Source organism: Engystomops pustulosus, chromosome 11 (assembly GCF_040894005.1).
Source record: "Engystomops pustulosus chromosome 11, aEngPut4.maternal, whole genome shotgun sequence".
Lineage (NCBI taxonomy): Eukaryota > Metazoa > Chordata > Amphibia > Anura > Leptodactylidae > Engystomops > Engystomops pustulosus.
The window spans coordinates 84,579,444-84,604,566 of record NC_092421.1 but is presented as its reverse complement, the minus strand read 5'-3'; the positions used below and the strand labels follow the sequence as shown (position 1 = coordinate 84,604,566).

Below are 25,123 nucleotides of genomic sequence, written 5' to 3'. Positions count from 1 at the left end.
AGGAGCACAGTGCTATCCAGGGGACATTATACAGCTAGTGACTGGTATTATTAGTTGTACAGTTTTTCCAGTTGTGGTACGAGGGGGTATATATTATTTAGGAGCACAGTGCTATCCAGGGGGCATTATACAGTAAGTGACTGGTATTAGTTGTACAGTGTTTTCAGTTGTGGTATGAGAGGGTATATATTATTTAGGAGCACAGTGCTATCCAAGGGACATTATACAGTAAGTGACTGGTATTAGTTGTACAGTGTACTTAGTTGTGGTATGAGGTGGTATATGACTGGTATTATTAGTTGTACAGTGTGAAGATGTGGTGTCTGGGGGCCAATGCAGAAGTTATAAGTCACAGACGGGAGAAGGTACCATTTGGTTCTGTACTGGAAGTTACTACATGCCACTCATACCTGTGTCTGTGCTGTAGTCACTGACTAACCTCTCAATATGACTGACTGTAAACTAATGTGAGCGCCAGGATTGGGGGAGGGGGGGGGGGGGGGTTACCAAATCTTCCTGTATGGGGCAGGTAATTCCTGGTGGCAACAATGGGGCAGATTTATCAAGCAGTCTGAAAGTCAGAATATTTCCAGTTGCCCATGGCAACCAATCACAGCTCAGCTTTAATTTCACCAGTGCTCATGAATATTTTAAAGGGGAGCTGTGATTGGTTGCCATGGGCAACTGGAAACATTCTGACTTTCAGACTGCTTGATAAATCTGCCCCAATGGGGCACATTTACTTACCCGGCCCATTTGCGATCCAGCGGCGCGTTCTCTGCACAGGATTCGGGTCCGGCTGGGATTTAAGAAGGTAGTTCCTCCGCCGTCCACCAGGTGGCGCTGCAGCGCCGAAAATAATCTTAACGCCCCGGAATGCACCATCCCATAGAAGGTGAAGGTGAGCGCTCCCCAAGCGACACATTTTCGGTTTTTAAATGCGGCGGTTTTTCCGAATACGTCGGGTTTTCGTTCGGCCACGCCCCCCCCATTTCTGTCGCGCGCATGCCGGCCCCGATGCGCCACAATCCGATCGCGTGCGCCAAAAACCCGGGGCAATTCATGTACAAGCGGCGCAAGTCGGAAATATTCGGGTAACACGTCGGGAAAACGCGAATCGGGCCCTTAGTAAATGACCCCCAATGTGTTTGGATCTGCATGGACACTGCCCATCACGGTCCTGTGTTATTGTGTTATTGTAGGAAATACTAACTAGGAGGAATAACGGAGTCACAGTATAGTACAAAACACTAAGCAAAAGAAGTTACAAAATTATTTTTTTCTGTTTAGTCCTAGAGACCCCCAATCCCCCGTGTACATGACTCCCCCGTGTACATGTAAAATCAATCCGTTGGGGTGGTGGACGCTCCACAGGTTCTGCTCCAGTTTCCAATCTGCTTATACGGAGCTGGGAATACGATAACATCTCATAAATTAGGAATGAGTTCCCTTCTCGGCTGTAGACCCCATCACTGAGATAACTGGAGATTGAAGTGGCTTCTGCGTCTTTAATGCAGACGTCCTCCTGCCATTGTCCCGTTCATTAATGTGCAATGAAGACGCGTTGGGAGAAAATCTGTGCAGTGTGTAATTACACGGGGCTTATAAAATGCTGAAATGTGCAGGGAAGTGACGGCTCCGTCCTCTGGATGCCCAGGCTGCTACCTTATGGGTTTTTGGAAAATATCTTCATATTTGTGATGAATTTTGTGTTTGTATTGATGATACTTACCCGCCGTCACGTGAGAGAACAACAAAGGAGCAGATTCCGGATTCAGCAAATACATTTTTGTAACGAAAATTTATCCCATTTTTAAAACATACTTGATGCCCCAATTGCTAACAAGTTCTTGGCTTGACTGGAAGCTCCATAGTTTGACCACCAAGGTCTAAACTCAGTCCTGGTCATGTGATGGAGACACAGGCAAACGTTGCGTTACGTGACAGATCTGATGATAGGTCTGCGTGTCCATCACATGACCAGGAGATCGGACTCTGCAAGGTTCTGATCCAAGGGCAGATTTGTCATTTTAGAGTTTATGTCCCTCTAATACTGAACCTGGTCCTTCTGTGTGATACGTCATCTCACTTTTGGTCCAGTTTCTTAGAGGTGGATGATAGTGGCAGCAGAAGGGACTTTTGGCCTTGATGTAGATGTTAGAATTTGGGCAAATACCATCCGCATTCATCCATTGTGTATCTTTCAGTAAATGTACAAACCTGTAATCCCGGAAGCGATGGCTTGGGTGGAAGTGGTCGAGCCGGCACATTCTTCTGGACGGGTTGTGGTGGGCGTTGTGGCTGGTGATGGACATGAGCCTGGGGGGATTCAAGTATTCCTACTGGATAACTAATGTCTCTGGGCTGATAACAATGTGGCCTCTGGGGTCTCCCATCCTGCAGGTGACAAAGATGACATCAGTAATCAAGATCATTCTAGAGATAAATTCTTTGCAGTGGTTTATTTTAAGACTTCCGATCCTGCAAAAAAATTCTCGTTTTCGGTAACAACTCAGTGAAAAGTGAAAGTGCACAGCTCCGCTCTCTGTGTATAAGGCCTATGGTACGATACATGTATTTTATACTGTGTCTATTTACTTTAGGGGAAGCTCCATTCATTTATGCTGTACTTAAAATTGTGGGGGAATTTTGGTGTAAATTCTGCAACCAATCAATACAACAAACCAGCTGCGCTTCTCATAAAAATTATATTTTTTAAAAATCCATATGGTACGCAAAATGCAATGGACATAGTCCTCCTGTATACTACGGGTATCTGCACATGGTAGGAACCTTTACTCCGAAATCTGCATCACAAATATTGTGGGAAATCAGCAGAGTATTGTGGATTTTCCTTCTAGAATTTTGGCAGATTTTCAAGCGATTTTTCAGGGTCTTTAATTGATTTCAGAAGAATCTGGGTGTAATCTGCAGCGGAAAATTGGACATGGAATGCGATTGTAGCTTTTTAAATTCATTTACACGCTGAAAAACCATCTGCAGTTTGTACACATAGCACAGAATATTTACTCAAAGGATTTATTCACATGCTGCAAAAAAAATGTTATCTTACGGTGCAAAAATTGCTATTTTTATGAAAGAACCTACTATCAGGAAACTTCCTATTTAGCTGATGTTAGGCTCCTCCTTCCATTCTCAGCCACAAATTGTCCTTCTGTTATCCTTTTATATTAGCAAACTTGATCGTAGTAAACTTTATCTAACTAATATGCAAATGTTGGTCAGAGGCCATTTGGGCGTGGAGTAGCCTCTCCGAGCTGTGGGAGCAAAGGCTTCTCCACGCCCCGGTAGCCTCTGCTGTTCTGCATTGCCAGTCATAGCCGCGCTCCTTATATCCCTAGTGCTGTAGTCGCAGTAATGTAAGCGCTATAACTCCTGCTCCAGCACTAGTGGCAGCGGAAATACGCAAATGCACTCGGAGCATGTCCCTGCTGCCGCCACGTGACTACAGCTTGTGCACTAGGAATATAAGGAGCCTGGCCAGGACGAGCAAGTAGGCAGAACAGCAGAGGCTACCGGGGCGTGGAGCAGCCTATTCCCCACAGCCCGGAGAGGCTACTCCGCACTCCAGTAGCCTCTGCTGAAAATGTGCATAGTAAGAAAAATAGTAAGAAAGAGTAGGACAGTTTGGGGCTGAGTACGTAAGAAGGAACCTATCATCAGCACTACCTTCCATAGTTAGATACTTGATGGTAGGTTTCCTTTTAAAGGGGGTTTCCCACAAATCAAGTTAGGCCACATGATAGGGCCTAACTTGCTGATCAGTGGGGGTCTCAGTGATGAAAGTGAGGTGTCCGATGGGGTCCCAGGTACCTCAGTCGGACCCCTCGCCACTCACTGAGATTAATGGAGCAGACGTCATGCATGACCGTTGTGCTCCATTCATTTCTATGGAGTTGACGGAGATTGCTGAGCAAAAAGCCCTTTAAACTCTTTTTGCTACTCTGCTTTATGATGTTCCACATTATGGCCCGGCATCAGTATATATCAGTATATATATATATGGTTAGTGGTTCCATCGTCTGTAGCAGCGATGGGCCTGGTGGTCACACTCACCTCGTGGCTCAGCAGTTGTTTGCTCAGCTTTCTGCTAGATTCTTCATTAGCTTCATTTGAGCGGCCGCCTCTCGATGGACTCGCTGACCTGCGATATATAAATAATTGAATACAAGACGGAGGAGCTTCCCTCTGCAGCGACACGGTGAAGGGGCTCTTCATTTCTATTCACCATAGCAAACAACGGGAGTAAAAAATGATCAGATACCAGTGCAGGACGGAGAATAAATATTGATTTCTGTGGAAGCCGCGAGGCTGGGAAATGACACCCAGGAGAGTGTAATGAAGCTCTGGCGGATCACCGTGGGCCGTCCTGGGCTGCTATGGAGCAATACTACAAGGACTTTATTTCTTTTGTTGCAGATTCATTTATTTCTTAGATGCAACTTTTTGTTCTGCAATTTATAGGATTTTCTAGTTACCGTAAGTAGTAATTACAGTAGTAGTAATACTACAATGACATCTGCATCCGAGCCTCAGCTATGGATGATGTGCGCTGCAACCTGTGCCGCTTAGATACCCATAGAAAGTCAATATGAGAATGTCTTATAATGGAGCAGAAGAGAGAAAGTCCCCCGGAGATGTCGTCTTACAAACTGCTCTTAGGGGTCTTACTATAAGAGGTGTATAATAGGGGGGTAACATGAAAGGTGCACGGCGCTGTGCAGCAACAGGAAACGACAGAGGAGGAGCCAATTAATAATTGGAGTGATGACCCGCCTCCTCAGTGATTGGATGAACAGCCTATCCCAGTGTTTCCTGTGCAAATGCAGGATCGGGAGTGGCAATGCCGGAGGAGCAGTGAACACTATTACTCTTTTGCATTGTTTACATGTACAGACTTGGTGCGGATTCCCAACCGGATGTATTTCAGTGGGAATAGATCCGCCCAAGCCCCTCCCCATTGCGTTTGAATTGCGCTTCAAAACGCAAGTAGAATACAACGTATGAACGCACCCTAAGTGATAAATTCCCCATTTCACAGGATAATTGTCTCATCATTAAGTTACTTATTGCTGGGAGCTCCAGAGAGCACGAGAATAGGGTCACCAAGTCTGATATATGATTGGCCCAGTAGAGGACACGCATGAACGTTACTCTACAAGAGCTCAGCCCATATTTCAAGGCCTAAAGATAAGGCCACAAAACATTATCCATGTCCTCCGCTTGCTTCCATTGAAGAACGACAATCTTCTTCAGACCCCGGAGCTGCTCCCAGCCCTCGGAGAGTCCTCTCTACTACATAAGGAGACACCAGTTGTATCTGCGGCCGGAGACGCTGTAATGGTGACATCTGCCTGTACACACTGGTATCCGCTCTCCGATATGTTTGCCACATACAGAATAAACACAGAAAACAAACAGCAGTTTGCTGTATTTTGGAGGGAGAAGTTTCACCTCGTAAGAGAAAACCTGTCATAACATATGTTGCTTCTTACGGAATTAAAAATGCCTAGAAGTCTGGCGTCTGTGCCGGCTCCCGCATATCCGATTGTAATCTAATTATTGCTCCTGCACAGAGCGCAGCTACAGTCATGGAGGGTTTGTTTTTGTTATTAAGGTATAAAAAGGCATCTAGACCCTTCTTGAAGCTCTCTGCTGTCCCTGCTGTGACCAGCGCCTGAGCTCGGCTATTCCACAGATTGACAGTTCTCACAGTAAAAAAAAGCCTTGCGTCGCCTCTGGTGATTAAACCTTGTTTTCTCCAGACGGAGACAGTGCCCCCTCGTCTTTTGACATAGGAGTTGCAATCAGGACCCAGCTCTAAAATGTGGGGACAGCTCATAATTTTGCAATTTTTTTTCTCTATAGACCACTGACTCCTGGGAAAGAGGCGCCTAGTTTAGAGGAGTGAAGAAGTCTTCCATGCCTAATAGCGGAGGGAACTGCTGTGACTTCTGTGGATGTCTGACTAGGGAAACCGTGCCAAAGGGAGAAAGTAACGTATGATGCCATCTACCATGTGATATACATTGTGGACCTGGCTGGGAAGTGCGTCAGTGGCTTCTGTAGGACACTGAACCCTACCCAAGATACGACCGATATTCTAAGTTGCAAATATAGTCGTAGGATCTGTATTTCTACAAAACCCAGAGCCATAACCTATCTCTATGAAGGTAGGAATCATAACCAGAAGGTAACACGGCCTCATCTTCTGTAACGTACAACAATTTTTGGAAGGGTTCGTTGATTTCCCATCACTTACCTTAATTTTTTGATGGTGGTTTTCTTATTTGCAAAAACCCATCTGACTAAAGTCCTTCTCTTGAGGCACACGATGGCAGCGGCCGCCATTATAAAGAGCGCCACCGCCACTCCGGCCACTATACTTCTGTGGTCTGAGAGACAAGGGGGGAACGTGCATTACTACACATGAGGGTAGAGGCCCAGGCTACTGGAGGAAGGGTGAGGGTATGATCACCCAATAGTGGATCATCCAGAGGTGTTCACCTACCTGTGGCTCTCATAGGTCCGCTGTCTATGCTACCACCATAACCCGGTTTGTCACAATAAGGAGGTGCCCACTCAGCTTCACAATGACAATTCTTATTATTATTGCAAACCTAGAAAATAGTAACAGGTCAAGATTAATACATTACTGTTATTCACCATACTCCTAGTATTTCAATAGCCGACACTTACAGAACTGATCCTGGTGCCATATTGGAGTGCAAAACCTAACATAGGGTCGCCAGCCCAGATCGGGGTGGTGAAACAAGCAGCAGGGACCTACCGGGCACTTATACAGGACCAGATTGGCCAACCAGTGACTCTAGGACATAGGGGAAGTGATGTAGAACCTTAATTCTAATCTAGACAAGATGCAATAAGGTGTCGTGTGAAAAGGTTGATACCTTTTGGTGCAAAGGTTGTATATCCATTACGAATATGGACTCAAAATTGAAATTTATCTGCCCTTCACTTTAACCGGAGCTGAAATGCAGCTCTGCAGCTGTCTGTACGCACTGCATACAGTAAGCTCCCTCTAGTGGTGACTGCAGGCAAGAAGAATTTTCCTATTTGTCTGTCTGAGCAGGGAATTTGCAGCTCTGTATTACTTCAGCTTCTCTGATTTTTGGACCCATTGACCCATTTGGACTCACTTTTGGACCCATTGATAAATCTTGCTAAAAAGAATCCGATTTTTAGTGTTAATTCTACAGAGAACACTTTTACTATAATAACCAATGCACTTAGGAAGAGACGCAGTCACTCTGGGATATAACAATGATCTGCAACGAGCAGCAGCCCTGACACTACAACCCCCAGCAGGCCCCGGACGGACGCAGACAGGTACATGTGGGAGCTCTTTGTCGATGTTCCGCCGCTGGACTTTAAACAGCGACACTGGAAATTTTAGACTCCATTATCTGGCACCGGGACTGATTGGAATAATTCATCTTCTGTTAGACATTTGAAAGTAAAATTATAATGTTCTATCTATAAAGTGTTAATGAAAATTTGCTCAAGAAAATGAATCTGGCTTTGAATTTCTCTGCAGTCTAATTTAAATTCCATATTTGATCATTTTTGTCTTTGGGATGCAAATACCTCATTCACTCATTGTAAGAGGACAGAAGGCTCCTAGGATCCTAGCGAGGGACACGGAGGATTGTAAAGGCTGAACCCAACCCTGTAATGTATATGGAAGTATGTGCAGCAGAGGATGCATGTGTATGGGGAGGTGAGGAGGAATAGCAGGACCAACCATAGTCCATTAATAACATAATGGAACCATTTGTAATGCCCTATGGTAAATAGATTTACAGATCTTTAGTGACTTAAAATTACTATTACACCAGTCCCTGTGACTCCACATTTACACAGGGCCTGGTAAGTATAGTCTTTATGACAGAGAATGGGGCTTATTTACGAAGGGTCGCGTTTCGCACTTTTGTCAGACTGTTCACCATTTTCAGAATTTGTAGGGCTTTGACAGGTATTTAACAGGTGTCTCCACTAGGATTGTGTCGCACGCGATCGGTTTTTGGCGCAGCTGCTTCCATGCAACAATCCGACTGATTCGACAATGCACTTACATGTACCGGGAAGAAGAAGGTGAACTCCGGGGACCTGAGCGGGGAAGCGACACATGCAGGATATCGGGCGCAGGATCTTAGTGACTCCCTGCACAGCGCATTATACACGGACAATGCACTTACATGTACCGGGAAGAAGAAGGTGAACTCCGGGGATCTGAGCGGGGAAGTGACACATGCAGGATATCAGGCGCAGGATCTTAGTGACTCCCCGTACAGCGCATTATACACGGACAATGCACTTACATGTACTGGGAAGAAGAAGGTGAACTCCGGGGACCTGAGCGGGGAAGCGACACATGCAGGATATCGGGCGCAGGATCTTAGTGACTCCCCGCACAGCGCATTATACACGGACAATGCACTTACATGCACCAGGAAGAAGAAGGTGAACTCCAGGGACCTGAGCGGGGAAGCGACACATGCAGGATATCGGGTGCAGGATCTTAGTGACTCCCCGCACAGTGCATTATACACGGACAATGCACTTACATACACCAGGAAGAAGATGGTGAACTCCAGGGACCTGAGCGGGGAAGCGACACGTGCAGGATATCGGGCGCAGGATCTTAGTGACTCCCCGCACAGCGCATTATACATGGACAATGCACTTACATGCACCAGGAAGAAGAAGGTGAACTCCGGGGACCTGAGCGGGGAAGCGACACATGCAGGATATCGGGCGCAGGATCTTAGTGACTCCCCGCACAGCGCATTATACACGGACAATGCACTTACATGCACCAGGAAGAAGAAGGTGAACTCCAGGGACCTGAGCGGGGAAGCGACACATGCAGGATATCAGGCGCAGGATCTTAGTAACTCCCCGCACAGTGCATTATACACAGACAATGCACTTACATGCACCAGGAAGAAGAAGGTGAACTCCGGGGACCTGAGCGGGGAAGCGACACATGCAGGATATCGGGCGCAGGATGTTAGTGACTCCCCGCACAGCGCATTATACACGGACAATGCACTTACATGCACCAGGAAGAAGAAGGTGAACTCCGGGGACCTGAGCGGGGAAGCGACACATACAGGATATCGGGTGCACGATCTTAGTGACTCCCCGCACAGCGCATTATACACGGACAATGCACTTACATGCACCAGGAAGAAGATGGTGAACTCCGGGGACCTGAGCGGGGAAGCGACACATGCAGGATATCGGGCGCAGGATCTTAGTGACTCCCCGCACAGCGCATTATACACGGAGAATGCACTTACATGCACCAGGAAGAAGAAGGTGAACTCCGGGGACCTGAGCGGGGAAGCGACACATGCAGGATATCGGGCACACGATCTTAGTGACTCCCCGCACAGCGCATTATACACGGACAATGCACTTACATGCACCAGGAAGAAGATGGTGAACTCCGGGGACCTGAGCGGGGAAGCGACACATGCAGGATATCGGGCGCAGGATGTTAGTGACTCCCCGCACAGCGCATTATACACGGACAATGCACTTACATGCACCAGGAAGAAGATGGTGAACTCCGGGGACCTGAGCGGGGAAGCGACACATGCAGGATATCTGGCGCAGGATCTTAGTGACTCCCCGCACAGCGCATTATACACGGACAATGCACTTACATGCACCAGGAAGAAGATGGTGAACTCCGGGGACCTGAGCGGGGAAGCGACACATGCAGGATATCGGGCGCAGGATCTTAGTGACTCCCCGCACAGCGCATTATACACGGAGAATGCACTTACATGCACCAGGAAGAAGAAGGTGAACTCCGGGGACCTGAGCGGGGAAGCGACACATGCAGGATATCGGGCACACGATCTTAGTGACTCCCCGCACAGCGCATTATACACGGACAATGCACTTACATGCACCAGGAAGAAGATGGTGAACTCCGGGGACCTGAGCGGGGAAGCGACACATGCAGGATATCGGGCGCAGGATCTTAGTGACTCCCCGCTCAGCGCATTATACACGGACAATGCACTTACATGCACCAGGAAGAAGAAGGTGAACTCCGGGGACCTGAGCGGGGAAGCGACACATGCAGGATATCGGGCGCAGGATGTTAGTGACTCCCCGCACAGCGCATTATACACGGACAATGCACTTACATGCACCAGGAAGAAGATGGTGAACTCCGGGGACCTGAGCGGGGAAGCGACACATGCAGGATATCTGGCGCAGGATCTTAGTGACTCCCCGCACAGCGCATTATACACGGACAATGCACTTACATGCACCAGGAAGAAGAAGGTGAACTCCAGGGACCTGAGCGGGGAAGCGACACATGCAGGATATCGGGCGCAGGATCTTAGTGACTCCCCGCACAGTGCATTATACACGGACAATGCACTTACATGCACCAGGAAGAAGATGGTGAACTCCGGGGACCTGAGCGGGGAAGCGACACATGCAGGATATCGGGCGCAGGATCTTAGTGACTCCCCGCACAGCGCATTATACACGGAGAATGCACTTACATGCACCAGGAAGAAGAAGGTGAACTCCGGGGACCTGAGCGGGGAAGCGACACATGCAGGATATCGGGCACACGATCTTAGTGACTCCCCGCACAGCACATTATACACGGACAATGCACTTACATGCACCAGGAAGAAGATGGTGAACTCCGGGGACCTGAGCGGGGAAGCGACACATGCAGGATATCGGGCGCAGGATCTTAGTGACTCCCCGCTCAGCGCATTATACACGGACAATGCACTTACATGCACCAGGAAGAAGAAGGTGAACTCCGGGGACCTGAGCGGGGAAGCGACACATGCAGGATATCGGGCGCAGGATGTTAGTGACTCCCCGCACAGCGCATTATACACGGACAATGCACTTACATGCACCAGGAAGAAGAAGGTGAACTCCGGGGACCTGAGCGGGGAAGCGACACATACAGGATATCGGGTGCACGATCTTAGTGACTCCCCGCACAGCGCATTATACACGGACAATGCACTTACATGCACCAGGAAGAAGATGGTGAACTCCGGGGACCTGAGCGGGGAAGCGACACATGCAGGATATCGGGCGCAGGATCTTAGTGACTCCCCGCACAGCGCATTATACATGGAGAATGCACTTACATGCACCAGGAAGAAGAAGGTGAACTCCGGGGACCTGAGCGGGGAAGCGACACATGCAGGATATCGGGCGCAGGATCTTAGTGACTCCCCGCACAGCGCATTATACATGGAGAATGCACTTACATGCACCAGGAAGAAGAAGGTGAACTCCGGGGACCTGAGCGGGGAAGCGACACATGCAGGATATCGGGCGCAGGATCTTAGTGACTCCCCGCACAGCGCATTATACACGGACAATGCACTTACATGCACCAGGAAGAAGGTGAACTCCGGGGACCTGAGCAGGGAAGCGACACATGCAGGATATCGGGCACACGATCTTAGTGACTCCCCGCACAGCGCATTATACACGGACAATGCACTTTCGGTGAACTCCATGGACTGGGTAAGTAAATGTGCCCCAATGTGCTTTGACTACACAAAAGTTATGTCCACCCTTGTTCTTCGGTAAATAATATCTAAGCAATGAGGTCGACATCAGAAGACGACTCAGGGACTTGTTGGGATTTGTATATTTTGTTCTCTTTGCCCCTAGTGATGTATTAGTTACTTCATTTGTTTTTTTTTTTAGGAACCTCTAAAATGAGAGTAAATTATTCCTCTTCACCACATTCTGTACGTTTCAGGATGAGAAATGTTTCTTCAAAGTCATCCACGACGGATCAGTGAGTGGCTCCCCGGCCCGGCATGTGGTCCCGGCAATGACTTTTATGTTACTTTATGTTTATTTATTAGCTGCTTTCTCTTACCTGCGATAAAGTCCCATCTCCTGCCTAATCCTGCATTTGATGTGTGGCTTTAGCTTCATGAATAGATCTTTTAATACTTGTTTATTCTGCAGCCGAGTTTATGGCAGAGAATGAGCACATAGATAGGCGATGGGCGGGGCCGCTAGTGCTACGGGGGATGTGCATACATTGAAATGCAAGGCTCCCCGAGGTGCTCCGGTGACGTAGCCTGAGTGCCCAAGGTTAGTTTGCATAATTTTTATACCAATTAGGGATATTTCTGCAAAATTTATATGAATTGGTCAGAACTTTGTCCAACACATGTGAATGATTCCCAAGGATTCTGGAGTCTTTGTTCATCTCTTTGCCAATTGATGATGTTTCGGGTGGCTTTTTCTTAGAGCGAATACGGATAGAGATGACTGGGATTGCCTTTTAAGTTCGGGTGTTGGTGCATCCCCCGTGGCCCCCTACCGAGTAGCCCTGACTGTGATTAGCCAGAGGTGCCCTCTCATCTCTAATAGCCGCCTTCTATTAAATGAGGAACCAAAGAGGAAGGGACACCCATCAACTGGGCACCCAAAAAACTTCTCCCTTATCGAAGATCAAGGGATAGTCAGCCGATCACTGAGAGGCCCGGCTGCTGGTACCACTATTGATTAGGTTGGCCCCAATGTAAACTCTGTACCAGGTCCCCCAACTAAAATATACAGAACTTTACAGAACTGGTCTTCTCATACGGGGAAAAGCCACCTTATGGGCTCAGGCTGATTCGCGCCCTCTGACGTTACTCCCCTGTAGACTAGTTGGCACTAATTTTTAAACGTACACAATCCTTAAAAGATACAGAATTTTTCATAATTGATTTGACCCAACCTTAATATATCATGCACCCTATGGACCCTATGACTGTGATTTGGCCCTTGCAGATATGAGGTCTGGTCATTGCAGGTCCAATATTCTGGTTGGTATCACCGCAGGATTTTGTTTTGAAATTATTTTGCCCCAGATTCATGAGAATTTGGAGTCCTTGACCTTATTCAAGCAAAGTTCTGGGATCTGTACTAGATGCCGAGGCTTCAGGCTCCTGTATAACAGACTGAAGGGCATTCGCCGCCAATGAGTTTTCCTCTGGAGAATTGAGAGATAAGGAGCAGAATGATACAATGTCTCCAGTCCCATAGGGATAGTGCAATTACTTATCAGTGTCCACATTAGCATCATATGACCGCTCCTCCATTGTCAGGTTATCACTACTCCTCTCCGGCTTATAATAACCCATGGAATGGAATAATGGAGTATTACTCCTATCATCCAGCAGACACCACTAACCAAGAACCTCCTGAATGTCTCATAGACCTTGCTGGGAATGCTTACCCCGTGTCCGTGGCATTTGGCCGCACAGTCATGGACCCCAAATACACTGATGTTCTGACACTGACGATCGAGACAGATCTATAAGAAAGGTAAAAGGCAACGTAAATGTGATGCAATGACAAGTCATAACATGAATACACAGTGTAGCGGCTGCAATGGGCTCAGATACAGACAGGATAATGATACATAGCGGGGGCCATCGTAGTGACTGGCTACTTATATACAGAACTAGTCCATAGTCAGAGAGAAAGGTCCACAGAATCGGCACCGCTGCCAATTGTTAACAAGATGGATCTGCAATCCTAGGTACAGCCGTAACCGGTCCTGCTTCTAGAATGGAAAGGTCTAATCATCACCCCTTTAATTAATATTCTGACTTCTGTCTGTGTAATGATAGCAGCAGGGTCTACAATGCAATGTTGTTTAGCAGTAGTGTGGTCCAGGAAGGATCCGAGCCCCCTGGGAAGTCAAGGGTTAAAGACACTTACCACAGGATGGAGAATAAAGGTTTGGGCTCCATTCACTTCCCGTCAAGTTCTCCTAATTCCTATGGGTCCCAGCGGTCAGACCACCAGGAATCAGACACTTATTCCCTTTCCTTTTCCCAGGCTAATGGTTCAATTAAATCCCCTTACTTTGCATATAAAACCGAAAAAGTGGCTCATAGTTGCCCCATGATACCCTGGACTACAGGACATGAGCCCCCCCCCCCCCGAGCTACTCTCATGCCCGATGCCCCCACCATTATGTCTGATGGTCCAATAAGTCCAATAATGTGATGTCAATTATAGCCAAGTCCTAGTAAGAGAGGCGGGGTCATAGGTCACTGCCTCCTGCATGAGCAGCGCACTCTTCCCCTGCTGCTGTCATCAGTGCTCTGATTGGCTGAGAGTTCCCATAAGCAGATGATGTCGAATACTATCGGCAGTAAAGTTCAGACTGTTGTCGACAAAAAGCAATGCCGTACATCCCTGTAGTCCACGTACCAAATGTATTAACCCGATGCCACTTTGCTTTGTTATATTACGTAAATAAAGACTCAGAGAAAGGGAAACAATAATGATGTTTTATGAACTTCACAATTAAGAAGATCCTGGAAGCAGAGCGCAGGAATCATAAATCACATATCTAAATGGAAATGAAACACAATGAGAACGCGTCCGATCCTGAGAGGAGGAAGAGACCAGGCGACTCGGCAGGACGAGGAGCACAAAACGCAATTAGCGGAAAGTCACATCATGACCGGGCCAGATGCAGGGGTTGTATCGGGAAGGGGTCCCCGCTAGCTGCTTATTACATCTGAGATTATTACAGAAAGATAATGGATGAGACACTGTGACAGCTTGTAAAGCCAGATCAGAGAGGGGCTCTGGTAACTCCCTCAGGCTCATTAGCATAATTTTAAAAGTTGAGTTTTAGAAGGCAGGAGGCCATGGATAACACATATAAGAAGATCCCACAGTCCCGGTGCCTGGATCTAGGAGTAATGTCCCTGGTTTATCAGGATGGATTCTGATTTCCTTTCACAAATACACAAAATAAAGACAACTCATTAGATCTTATTGGGGCAGAGCTGCAATACCAGACAAAGCCAATAGAGAAAAATGTCGGAGTTCCTGGAAAAAGCCGGCACCTTTTTTTTTCCAGTCCTGGATGTTCCTTTTATTATTAGAGGTCTATAGTATAGTAATAGTTGGTAAAAGTTTTAAAGTTTTCTCCTTTCCCTGGGACACGGAATATCTTGATTCCCGGGACTTTCACCAGAACTGTGGTCCCTTTCCTCTGTCCATGCGCTGAGCCTTTCCTCCTCTATAGACTCCTCACTTCCACAGTCCCTGATCTTCATTTGGAACTAAATATCTGAGCTGTGATCCTCAAATGTTACAAGACGGGAAACGTCTTGAGTAAAATCCTCTGGACTGTACACCTGCTACTGTAAGGATGATACCATCAGCCAGGCGAACACCTACCCATCACTTACTGGCAGCGGAAATCAATTAGAGGAGCCAACAGGCCATGGAAAATCCTCTCCGCAGACCTCACACGGATATCACCAAGCTGAAAGAAACAACTTTCTCACATTCCTAGTGCAGCGGAGTATCAGGTCCACCGCAGCCTGGAGGAGAGTTAAAGGGACACTCCATATACAGCCGATACCTAAGGGGATGGGGACTTTGCCATCTCTGTCTATTCAGAAATCAAACCCTTCGTGGGACAATGTAGGTGTCATATATGCTTGTCGTATGGACAAGAATGATCCTGCCTGATTGATGGAGTCTGACCTCCGGCAATCATCAGAACGGAGGCCCCCGGTCTTACTAGTGAATGGAGCTACAAGTGACACTTGGCATCACCACCGATACTTCTAGGGAAGTGGTATCTAAATACAGCGGCACAGTCTGTGTCTGGATTATCCTGCAGGCCAGTCTGAACAAGTCTCCACATTACAGCGTGAACAATGTCTTCGTTTTGTCTAAAATGATCACATTTTCTGCTCAGCGTGGAATATAATGCGTGAAAATATCCATCCGCAAAGACAGAAAATGTCCAGGAAAATCTTTACCGGCAAGAGGAAATAACAGTCTCCCCCAGAAAATATACAAACTTGGAAATGATGTAAAAAAAAAAAGATAAAACTGCTCCCAAATGTAACAAATCGATGTGATAACTGGAATTACATGTGATGAATATTCCAGGTAGACTGCGGCTCTCCGGTTACTATCTAGCGGCATATAGAGATATTATAAAGTCCTAAAGGAACATCATTCCCCAAGAAGTTCTTAGTAGGACACGTCTACAGTAAATGGATGGTAATTGTCCTTTAAGCAAGAAACAGGCTAAAAGTTTCTCTGGTGCAGACATGCCCCCTTCATACACTGGAGGGCGCCATCAAATTTACTAGGGACCAAGATACCATAATGGCCAAAGACTTTATCATTTTGGCTACATCATACCCTATTCTCACTGCACAGATTCTAAATTAACATAATACAATTATGAAAGAGTTTTTTAAGGAATAAAAATAGTTTCAAAATGTCTCAAAAAAAAAAAAAGGAAACCACTTATCCACTATCCTCCACCACTAGGGGTCAGACAACGGTCTCTGCCCCAAGGTCTGAACCCCAAGGAAATCCTCTGAGATTTCCACTTTGCGATCAGTGATTGGCCGGTTACGACCGAGGCCAGGGATAGGCAGAGTGGTTATCCGGCGGCACTTCCTGTGTGTCGAGAGACGACAGGAAGTAAAGTCTGACGAGTGGGTTTTTTTTTTTTAACCACGTGAAATCCTGGAAACCCCCGATTGTGGTAAGGAGAACTTGTCTTTCAGTCCCGTAAGACTGAAGCGCAATGTTGTATCCTTTAAAAACCAAAGCAAAATTCTGAATTTGACATAGAAAATCTTCTTGAGAAAATCAAACTCTTCATTTTTCAGGCACACTTACTTTTCCGTGTCCGCACTTTGTCCCGGCCAGTACGAGTCCTGGGTCCGGCATGTCATCCCCCAGATATACATGGGTACCCCGACACAGGATTTTACCCCCTTCTTGCAGGGGGATATTGGTTTCGATGGAGACGGCGTTGGTGCCGATTACCGGCCGGCTGGCGCCACCTTGGCACTGTATTTTTCCGCACTTGGCATCTCTAAAAAAAAATAACACCACAACAAGAATTTGTTTCGCACCATAAAATCTAAAATCAGCAGCTCAGAACATTATCCCTTAATCTACACACAAGCATAAAACCCAACTTACCGGCTTTCACACTTCATAAAGGATCCAGCAGTGTCTTTCCCGCAGTTTCCATAGGGATCTCCTGCCGAGTTCACTCTCTCAAAGCAAATACCTGGGGCGGGCTTGGCACCTGGAATATCAGCAGATTAGCCATGTGTTAGTCATTTCTAGAAGAACCTCGTCTGATGTTCTGCGGATGGTGACATCTGTTGTCAGACGAAAAGCAGGAAAATTGTTGCAAATTTTATGAGATTCGCAAGATTCAAAGTAACAGATTTAATTAGTAAAGATCACGTCAGGCAGAAGTAATGGATTCCTTGCACAATGCCGCCATTAGCATACGATTCATAGCTGCCATATAGCAACGGCCGCTTCCAATTTTATCCGACTGGAATGGGAATTTTAAAGCAACTGGAACTAACAACTAGCAACTAACATTATTGAAGTTATCTTCGGATGTTCAGCTATTTTGGATGCATAGGGAATGGTAGAGGGGAGAAAGTTACATATTAATCTCCCTGATAGCTAAAGGATCTGGCAAATCCGATGGACCTCTTCCTAGGTCTTCGTTACTTGGTGTCAGGGGAAGGTCGATAAGCCCTCATGTAAACATTAGATAATGGGGCTTATTTACTAAGGGTCTGTGACAGATATTTAGCAGGGGGTTGTGTTGCACGCGATCAGATTGTGGCGCAGCTGTGCTGCTTTCATGCGACAGAAATCGGGGTGGAGGGCCGTTGGACGATCCGACTGATTCGGACTGAGCGCAGGATTTAACTTTCAAATTGTGTCACAAGATCAAGCACTTACATGCACCAGGAAGAAGAAGGTGAACTCCGAGGACCTGAGCGAGGAAGCGACACACGCAGGATATCAGGCGCACGATCTTAGTGACTCCCCGCACAGCGCATTATACACGGACAATGCACTTACATGCACCAGGAAGAAGAAGGTGAACTCCGGGGACCTGAGCGGGGAAGTGACACATGCAGGATATCAGGTGCAGGATCTTAGTGACTCCCCGCACAGCACATTTTACACGGACAATGCACTTACATGCACCAGGAAGAAGAAGGTGAACTCCGGGGACCTGAGCGGGGAAGTGACACATGCAGGATATCAGGTGCAGGATCTTAGTGACTCCCCGCACAGCGCATTATACACGGACAATGCAATTACATGCAGCAGGAAGAAGAAGGTGAACTCCAGGGACCTGAGCGGGGAAGCGGCACATGCAGGATATCGGATGCACGATCTTAGTGACTCCCCGCACAGCACATTATACATGGACAATGCACTTACATGCACCAGGAAGAAGAAGGTGAACTCCGGGGACCTGAGCAGGGAAGTGACACATGCAGGATATCGGGCGCACGATCTTAGTGACTCCCCGCACAGCGCATTATACACGGACAATGCACTTACATGCACCAGGAAGAAGAAGGTGAACTCCGGGGACCTGAGCGGGGAAGTGACACACGCAGGATATCAGGCGCACGATCTTAGTGACTCCCCGCACAGCACATTTTACACGGACAATGCACTTACATGCACCAGGAAGAAGAAGGTGAACTCCAGGGACCTGAGCGGGGAAGCGACACACGCAGGATATCAGGCGCACGATCTTAGTGACTCCCCGCACAGCACATTTTACACGGACAATGCACTTACATGCACCAGGAAGAAGAAGGTGAACTCCGGGGACCTGAGCGGGGAAGTGACACATGCAGGATATCAGGTGCAGGATCTTAGTGACTCCCCGCACAGCGCATTATACATGGACAATGCACTTACATGCACCAGGAAGAAGAAGGTGAACTCCGGGGACCTGAGCAGGGAAGTGACACATGCAGGATATCGGGCGCACGATCTTAGTGACTCCCCGCACAGCGCATTATACACGGACAATGCACTTACATGCACCAGGAAGAAGAAGGTGAACTCCGGGGACCTGAGCGGGGAAGCGACACCTGCAGGATATCGGGCGCAGGATCTTAGTGACTCCCCGCACAGCGCATTATACACGGACAATGCACTTACATGCACCAGGAAGAAGAAGGTGAACTCCGGGGACCTGAGTGGGGAAGCGACACATGCAGGATATCGGGCGCAGGATCTTAGTGATTCCTCGCACAGCGCATTATACACGGACAATGCACTTACAAGCACCAGGAAGAAGAAGGTGAACTCCGAGGACCTGAGCGAGGAAGCGACACACGCAGGATATCAGGCGCACGATCTTAGTGACTCCCCGCACAGCGCATTATACACGGACAATGCACTTACATGCACCAGGAAGAAGAAGGTGAACTCCGGGGACCTGAGCGGGGAAGTGACACATGCAGGATATCAGGTGCAGGATCTTAGTGACTCCCCGCACAGCACATTTTACACGGACAATGCACTTACATGCACCAGGAAGAAGAAGGTGAACTCCGGGGACCTGAGCGGGGAAGTGACACATGCAGGATATCAGGTGCAGGATCTTAGTGACTCCCCGCACAGCGCATTATACACGGACAATGCAATTACATGCAGCAGGAAGAAGAAGGTGAACTCCAGGGACCTGAGCGGGGAAGCGGCACATGCAGGATATCGGATGCACGATCTTAGTGACTCCCCGCACAGCACATTATACATGGACAATGCACTTACATGCACCAGGAAGAAGAAGGTGAACTCCGGGGACCTGAGCGGGGAAGTGACACACGCAGGATATCAGGCGCACGATCTTAGTGACTCCCCGCACAGCACATTTTACACGGACAATGCACTTACATGCACCAGGAAGAAGAAGGTGAACTCCAGGGACCTGAGCGGGGAAGCGACACACGCAGGATATCAGGCGCACGATCTTAGTGACTCCCCGCACAGCACATTTTACACGGACAATGCACTTACATGCACCAGGAAGAAGAAGGTGAACTCCGGGGACCTGAGCGGGGAAGTGACACATGCAGGATATCAGGTGCAGGATCTTAGTGACTCCCCGCACAGCGCATTATACATGGACAATGCACTTACATGCACCAGGAAGAAGAAGGTGAACTCCGGGGACCTGAGCAGGGAAGTGACACATGCAGGATATCGGGCGCACGATCTTAGTGACTCCCCGCACAGCGCATTATACACGGACAATGCACTTACATGCACCAGGAAGAAGAAGGTGAACTCCGGGGACCTGAGCGGGGAAGCGACACCTGCAGGATATCGGGCGCAGGATCTTAGTGACTCCCCGCACAGCGCATTATACACGGACAATGCACTTACATGCACCAGGAAGAAGAAGGTGAACTCCGGGGACCTGAGTGGGGAAGCGACACATGCAGGATATCGGGCGCAGGATCTTAGTGATTCCTCGCACAGCGCATTATACACGGACAATGCACTTACATGCACCAGGAAGAAGAAGGTGAACTCCGGGGACCTGAGCGGGGAAGCGACACATGCAGGATATCAGGCGCTGGATCTTAGTGACTCCCTGCACAGCGCATTATACACGGACAATGCACTTACATGCACCAGGAAGAAGAAGGTGAACTCCGGGGACCTGAGTGGGGAAGCGACACATGCAGGATATCGGGCGCAGGATCTTAGTGATTCCTCGCACAGCGCATTATACACGGACAATGCACTTACATGCACCAGGAAGAAGAAGGTGAACTCCGGGGACCTGAGCGGGGAAGCGACACATGCAGGATATCGGGCGCTGCATCTTAGTGACTCCCTGCACAGCGCATTATACACGGACAATGCACTTACATGCACCAGGAAGAAGAAGGTGAACTCCGGGACCTGAGCGGGGAAGCGACACATGGCGGATATCGGCCGCAGGATCTTAGTGACTCCCCGCACAGCGCATTATACGCGGACAATGCACTTACATGCACCAGGAAGAAGAAGGTGAACTCCTGGGACCTGAGCGGGGAAGCAACACATGCAGGATATCGGGCGCAGGATCTTAGTGACTCCCCGTACAGCGCATTATACACGTACAATGCACTTACATGTACCAGGAAGAAGAAGGTGAACTCCGGGAACCTGAGCGGGGAAGCGACACATGCAGGATATCGGGTGCAGGATCTTAGTGACTCCCCGCACAGTGCTTTATACAAGGACAATGCACTTACATGCACCAGGAAGAAGAAGGTGAACTCCGGGGACCTGAGCGGGGAAGCAACACATGGAGGATATCGGACGCATGATCTTAGTGAATCGAGGCAGAGTGCATGATCATTGGACAGGTAAGTAAATGTGCCCCAATGAGTTTGGTCATAACACATCTTGTGCATGGCCTCTGCAAAATGGTTAACCAGCCCAAATAATTTATATAACAGGTCTTCAGTATGAGAGCAGTGGGGGTCTTGGCGATCATCTGGTTGCAGAGCCTTAGGCGATGACTATGCCGCCCCATTAGTAGTTGTGCATCAATATCATTTATTCAATATGATTTATTCTGGAAAACCCCTTGGAATCCCGGGCTACACACTGATCTTGGTCGTGCAACGTGAACATTGCGACGATGCATTTCAATATACACGGCAGACCGCGAATGCGACACATCAGTCACAGAAAAACCCAAACCTACTGCAGTTTGGGTCTAGAGCCGGCATAGATCCATGTATGTCCTGGAGTTGTAAAGTGACTTCTACTAAGTACCAAAAACTACCTATCCCTGTATTATAACCTGGACCTCCTGGAGAGTTGTGTACACTCTGATCGCCCCCGCCAGACCCTGGAGATGCAGTATCTGACTATATAAAGTTGGATTTCTATTCTTATATTCCTTGAGGTCTGAAAAATCCCTATTGACTTGACAAGAATGTGTCATCTTGAAGGCGCGGTAATTACTGGGTTTCATGATCATCAACTTTATAGAATAAGTTTCATTGCAAAAAGGAAAAAACTAGATTTTGCTAAAAAAAAAATTCTGACTCTTCCTCCAGAGCTTGTACAGGTCAGGGAGGAAAGTAAAGGATGTGAGACGAGTGATTTTGTTCCTTTAGAGACAAGAATTGCCTCGTTCCTTCTACATCCCTCAGTACTTACCCAGCAGGATCCTGCCGATAATAACAGGTTTATGAAGTCGGCATTATCCACTGTCATACGGAAATGGAGAGAAGTCGCTTAATGCTTACTTACTCTCAATTGTGAAATTACTGATGCACAGACATCGGGTACATGTTCTGTGGAGCAACACACAATGAAGGGCAGTAGGGGTGTAGTATTAGGGGTTGTAGGTGCAGCCATGGGTCACACATGATTGGAGACCTTGTGGAAAATCTGGCATTAGGATCCAGTGGCTTAAGGTTACAGGGACATCCCCATATTCAATAGTTATGACATATCCACATGACGGATCAAAAAGACATAATAGATTCAGATCCCAGATCCATGACCCGCACTTTTGTCAAAAACATTGGGGCACAATTACTAAGGGTCCGCGGACTGCATTTCCGTCAGGTTTCCCGACTATTTCCGTTTTGTGTCGCATTTAACAGGGGTTTTTGGTGCACGCGATCGGATTTTGGTGCAATCGTGCCGACTTTCATACGACACAAATCGGGGGGCGTGGTCGTCGGACAACCCAACTGATTCGGACTGAGCGTGGGATTTAAAATTCAAATTGTGTTGCAAGACAATGCACTTACATGCACCGGGAAGAAGAAGCTGAACTCCGGAAGTGACACATGCAGGATCTCGGGCGCACAACCTTAGGGAATCGCGGCAGACTTCATCCTCGTCGGAGAACGCGCCTCGGGGATCGCGCAGGGACCGGGTAAGTAAATGTGCCCCAATGTCTGCAGCAGAAACAAGAGCAGAGTTTGCTGCACACGTGCGTCCACTCTCTAGTCAAGTCTATGGGAGAGGCCAAAATAGCTGAGCTTGTAGACTACGCCAAGTTAGGCATCATCATAGACCTAAATGGAGAGTGGCTGCATATGAGCCTCAAACTCAGAGTTAAACCCGACCATGGGTAGGGGTTTAAAAAACACCCTTTCTCTAGATAAGTGTTGGTCACCGAGGTGGATATAAAATATCCATATTTTGCTGGGCAGTCTTATTAGCATTATCCCTCCTCCACCAAACTTTACAGCTGGGACAACAAAGCCAAACTCATCCAATGTGAGTCCTGTGGTGGCTTTCTGGTTTCCACCACTTCAATTGTTGGAAACCAATGCCATGAAGCTCGTGGTGGGGCTCGGTGATCTTTTTAGCCGCTGTGGTTCCTAAACACTTCCATTTTTCTATGTTGCCACTCAAAGATGATGGTGGAAAATCAAAATGGCAAGAATTTTCGAAAACTAAACGATTCTTTGCTCGCCAGTGGTTAAATAGATAAAGAGTTGGGAGTTCTCAGTCGTTGATACCTTTATTGGCCAACTGAAATGGTCACTGACAATAAGAAGCTTTCGTGACTACTCAAGTCTGTTCGTCAGTAGTTGGGAATGAGACGACGTCTAAGTAGAGAACATTTTTATACAAGAAATTTCACTGACTAGCTGTGGTGGTGGCTCCTGTTACAATATGAAGCACTGTACTGAGTTCTTAAAAACAAACTATTTTCTCGTAAATTTTTGTGAGCGACAGACTAAATGGTTTTCACATCGAGAGCAAATAAACTGAACACCTAATTTAAGCATAATGGGAGTCATTTACTAAGGGCCCGAATCGCGTTTTTACAGCGGTTTACCCAAATTTTTCAGTTTTGCAGCGATTTTCCTTGAATTGCCCCGGGATTTTGGCGCACGCGATCGGATTGGCACATCGGCGCCGGATTGCGCGCAACGGAAATCGGGGGGCGTGGCTGTACGAAAACCCGAAGGATTCGGAAAACCTTCAGTGCAGCAGCGACACCTGGTGGACGTCGGAGGAACTGCCTTAGTGAATCGCCGGAAGACCCAAATCCTCCACAGAGAAAGCGCCGCTGGATCGCGAATGGACCGGGTAAGTAAATCTGCCCCTACGTGTGTAAGTTTGTCCCATTACCTTTGTCTATATAGTGCATTACAACCCCTTTCACATGGTCTAAGCTCAGAATATGGACTTCATGGAGAAAGCCACCAAGGAAATCCATGCAAAAGAAATAGACCGGCCACAGTCTCCCACCCGATCCTTATTATAGGTATTCATTGGTTCCTTCCTCTATTTTCAGACACTTCTGGGTCATACGAGACATGACAGAAGAGAATAAATGAGAATAGATATCTATGGATCATCCGGGGTTGTCCAATGTCTCGCTATGGCTGTGGGAGACAAGGTGAAGATCGCTATTCAATATAACAAGGCAAAAATTGTTGATTATCACTCAGGTAAAGATAAAACATTTAGTTTGTGGTATTGGACAAGACGAAAAATGCTATTAAATACAGGTTTCTATAATAAACCACAAGTAGCTATTAGAAAACTACTCAAGCATCGCAACAAAGTGGCTATCCCGAGGAAATCCGCAATGCTAAATTAATTTGGAGCTCAGACGTTATCCCTCATCCTGCTCTCTCTTTGAAGTGAGGAACATCTCTTGTAAACCGATAATAAAATCAATGCCGGGGAAGCGAGACATTCATTTCTGTCCAGTTATGGTAAGGAAGTCACAGAATTTAATGTGATAGTGAGATGTGAGGAGGATTATCAATGTGGAAGCTCCTAGGACTCCATGTGGTAGAAGGATCGAAATGAATCCAAAGGAGATGTACATCAGTCATCCATACAGGGTTATATCTAGACAATGTTTCATGAATATGGTGGAAGAGGGATCAAAACTGATCCAAAGAAGAAGTTGAGTAGTGACACAGGCAGGGGCGTAAACCCTACTGCACCTCATCCAAATGCTGGCCATGATGCTACCCCCCCTCCCCCCAAGCTGGTCACGTGGCAGGTAAACCACTGAAGCCATTCACGTTGCATCATTCCAATATGTCTTCAAACTTCTCTTAAATGGCCGGGGCAAGGGTAGGCGATCGCCTAGGGTGCCATCCTCGCCTTCCTTTCGGGGGGGAGGAGAAGGTGCCGTCCTGGTCCTCAATTGTAATCAATGATATGTGCGTCTTTAAGGTGCACGTACAGCTTTTTACTAGACTCCTCCTGTGTGACT

At 47.5% G+C, this 25,123-nt stretch overlaps 1 protein-coding gene across 1 annotated transcript in view; it reads right to left on the bottom strand.

The window, feature by feature from the left end:
* ADAM12 (ADAM metallopeptidase domain 12) overlaps positions 1 to 25,123 on the bottom strand; it is a 390,586-nt gene that overhangs the window by 22,721 nt on the left and 342,742 nt on the right. The window contains exons 15-21 of the mRNA XM_072130819.1: positions 17,050 to 17,158; positions 16,741 to 16,939; positions 13,298 to 13,375; positions 6,533 to 6,641; positions 6,284 to 6,416; positions 4,078 to 4,165; positions 2,221 to 2,397 (exon numbers count right to left, since the gene is read on the bottom strand). Of these exons, the coding sequence (XP_071986920.1) occupies positions 2,221 to 2,397; positions 4,078 to 4,165; positions 6,284 to 6,416; positions 6,533 to 6,641; positions 13,298 to 13,375; positions 16,741 to 16,939; positions 17,050 to 17,158 (893 nt within the window). The remainder of the gene's footprint in view (positions 1 to 2,220; positions 2,398 to 4,077; positions 4,166 to 6,283; positions 6,417 to 6,532; positions 6,642 to 13,297; positions 13,376 to 16,740; positions 16,940 to 17,049; positions 17,159 to 25,123) is intronic.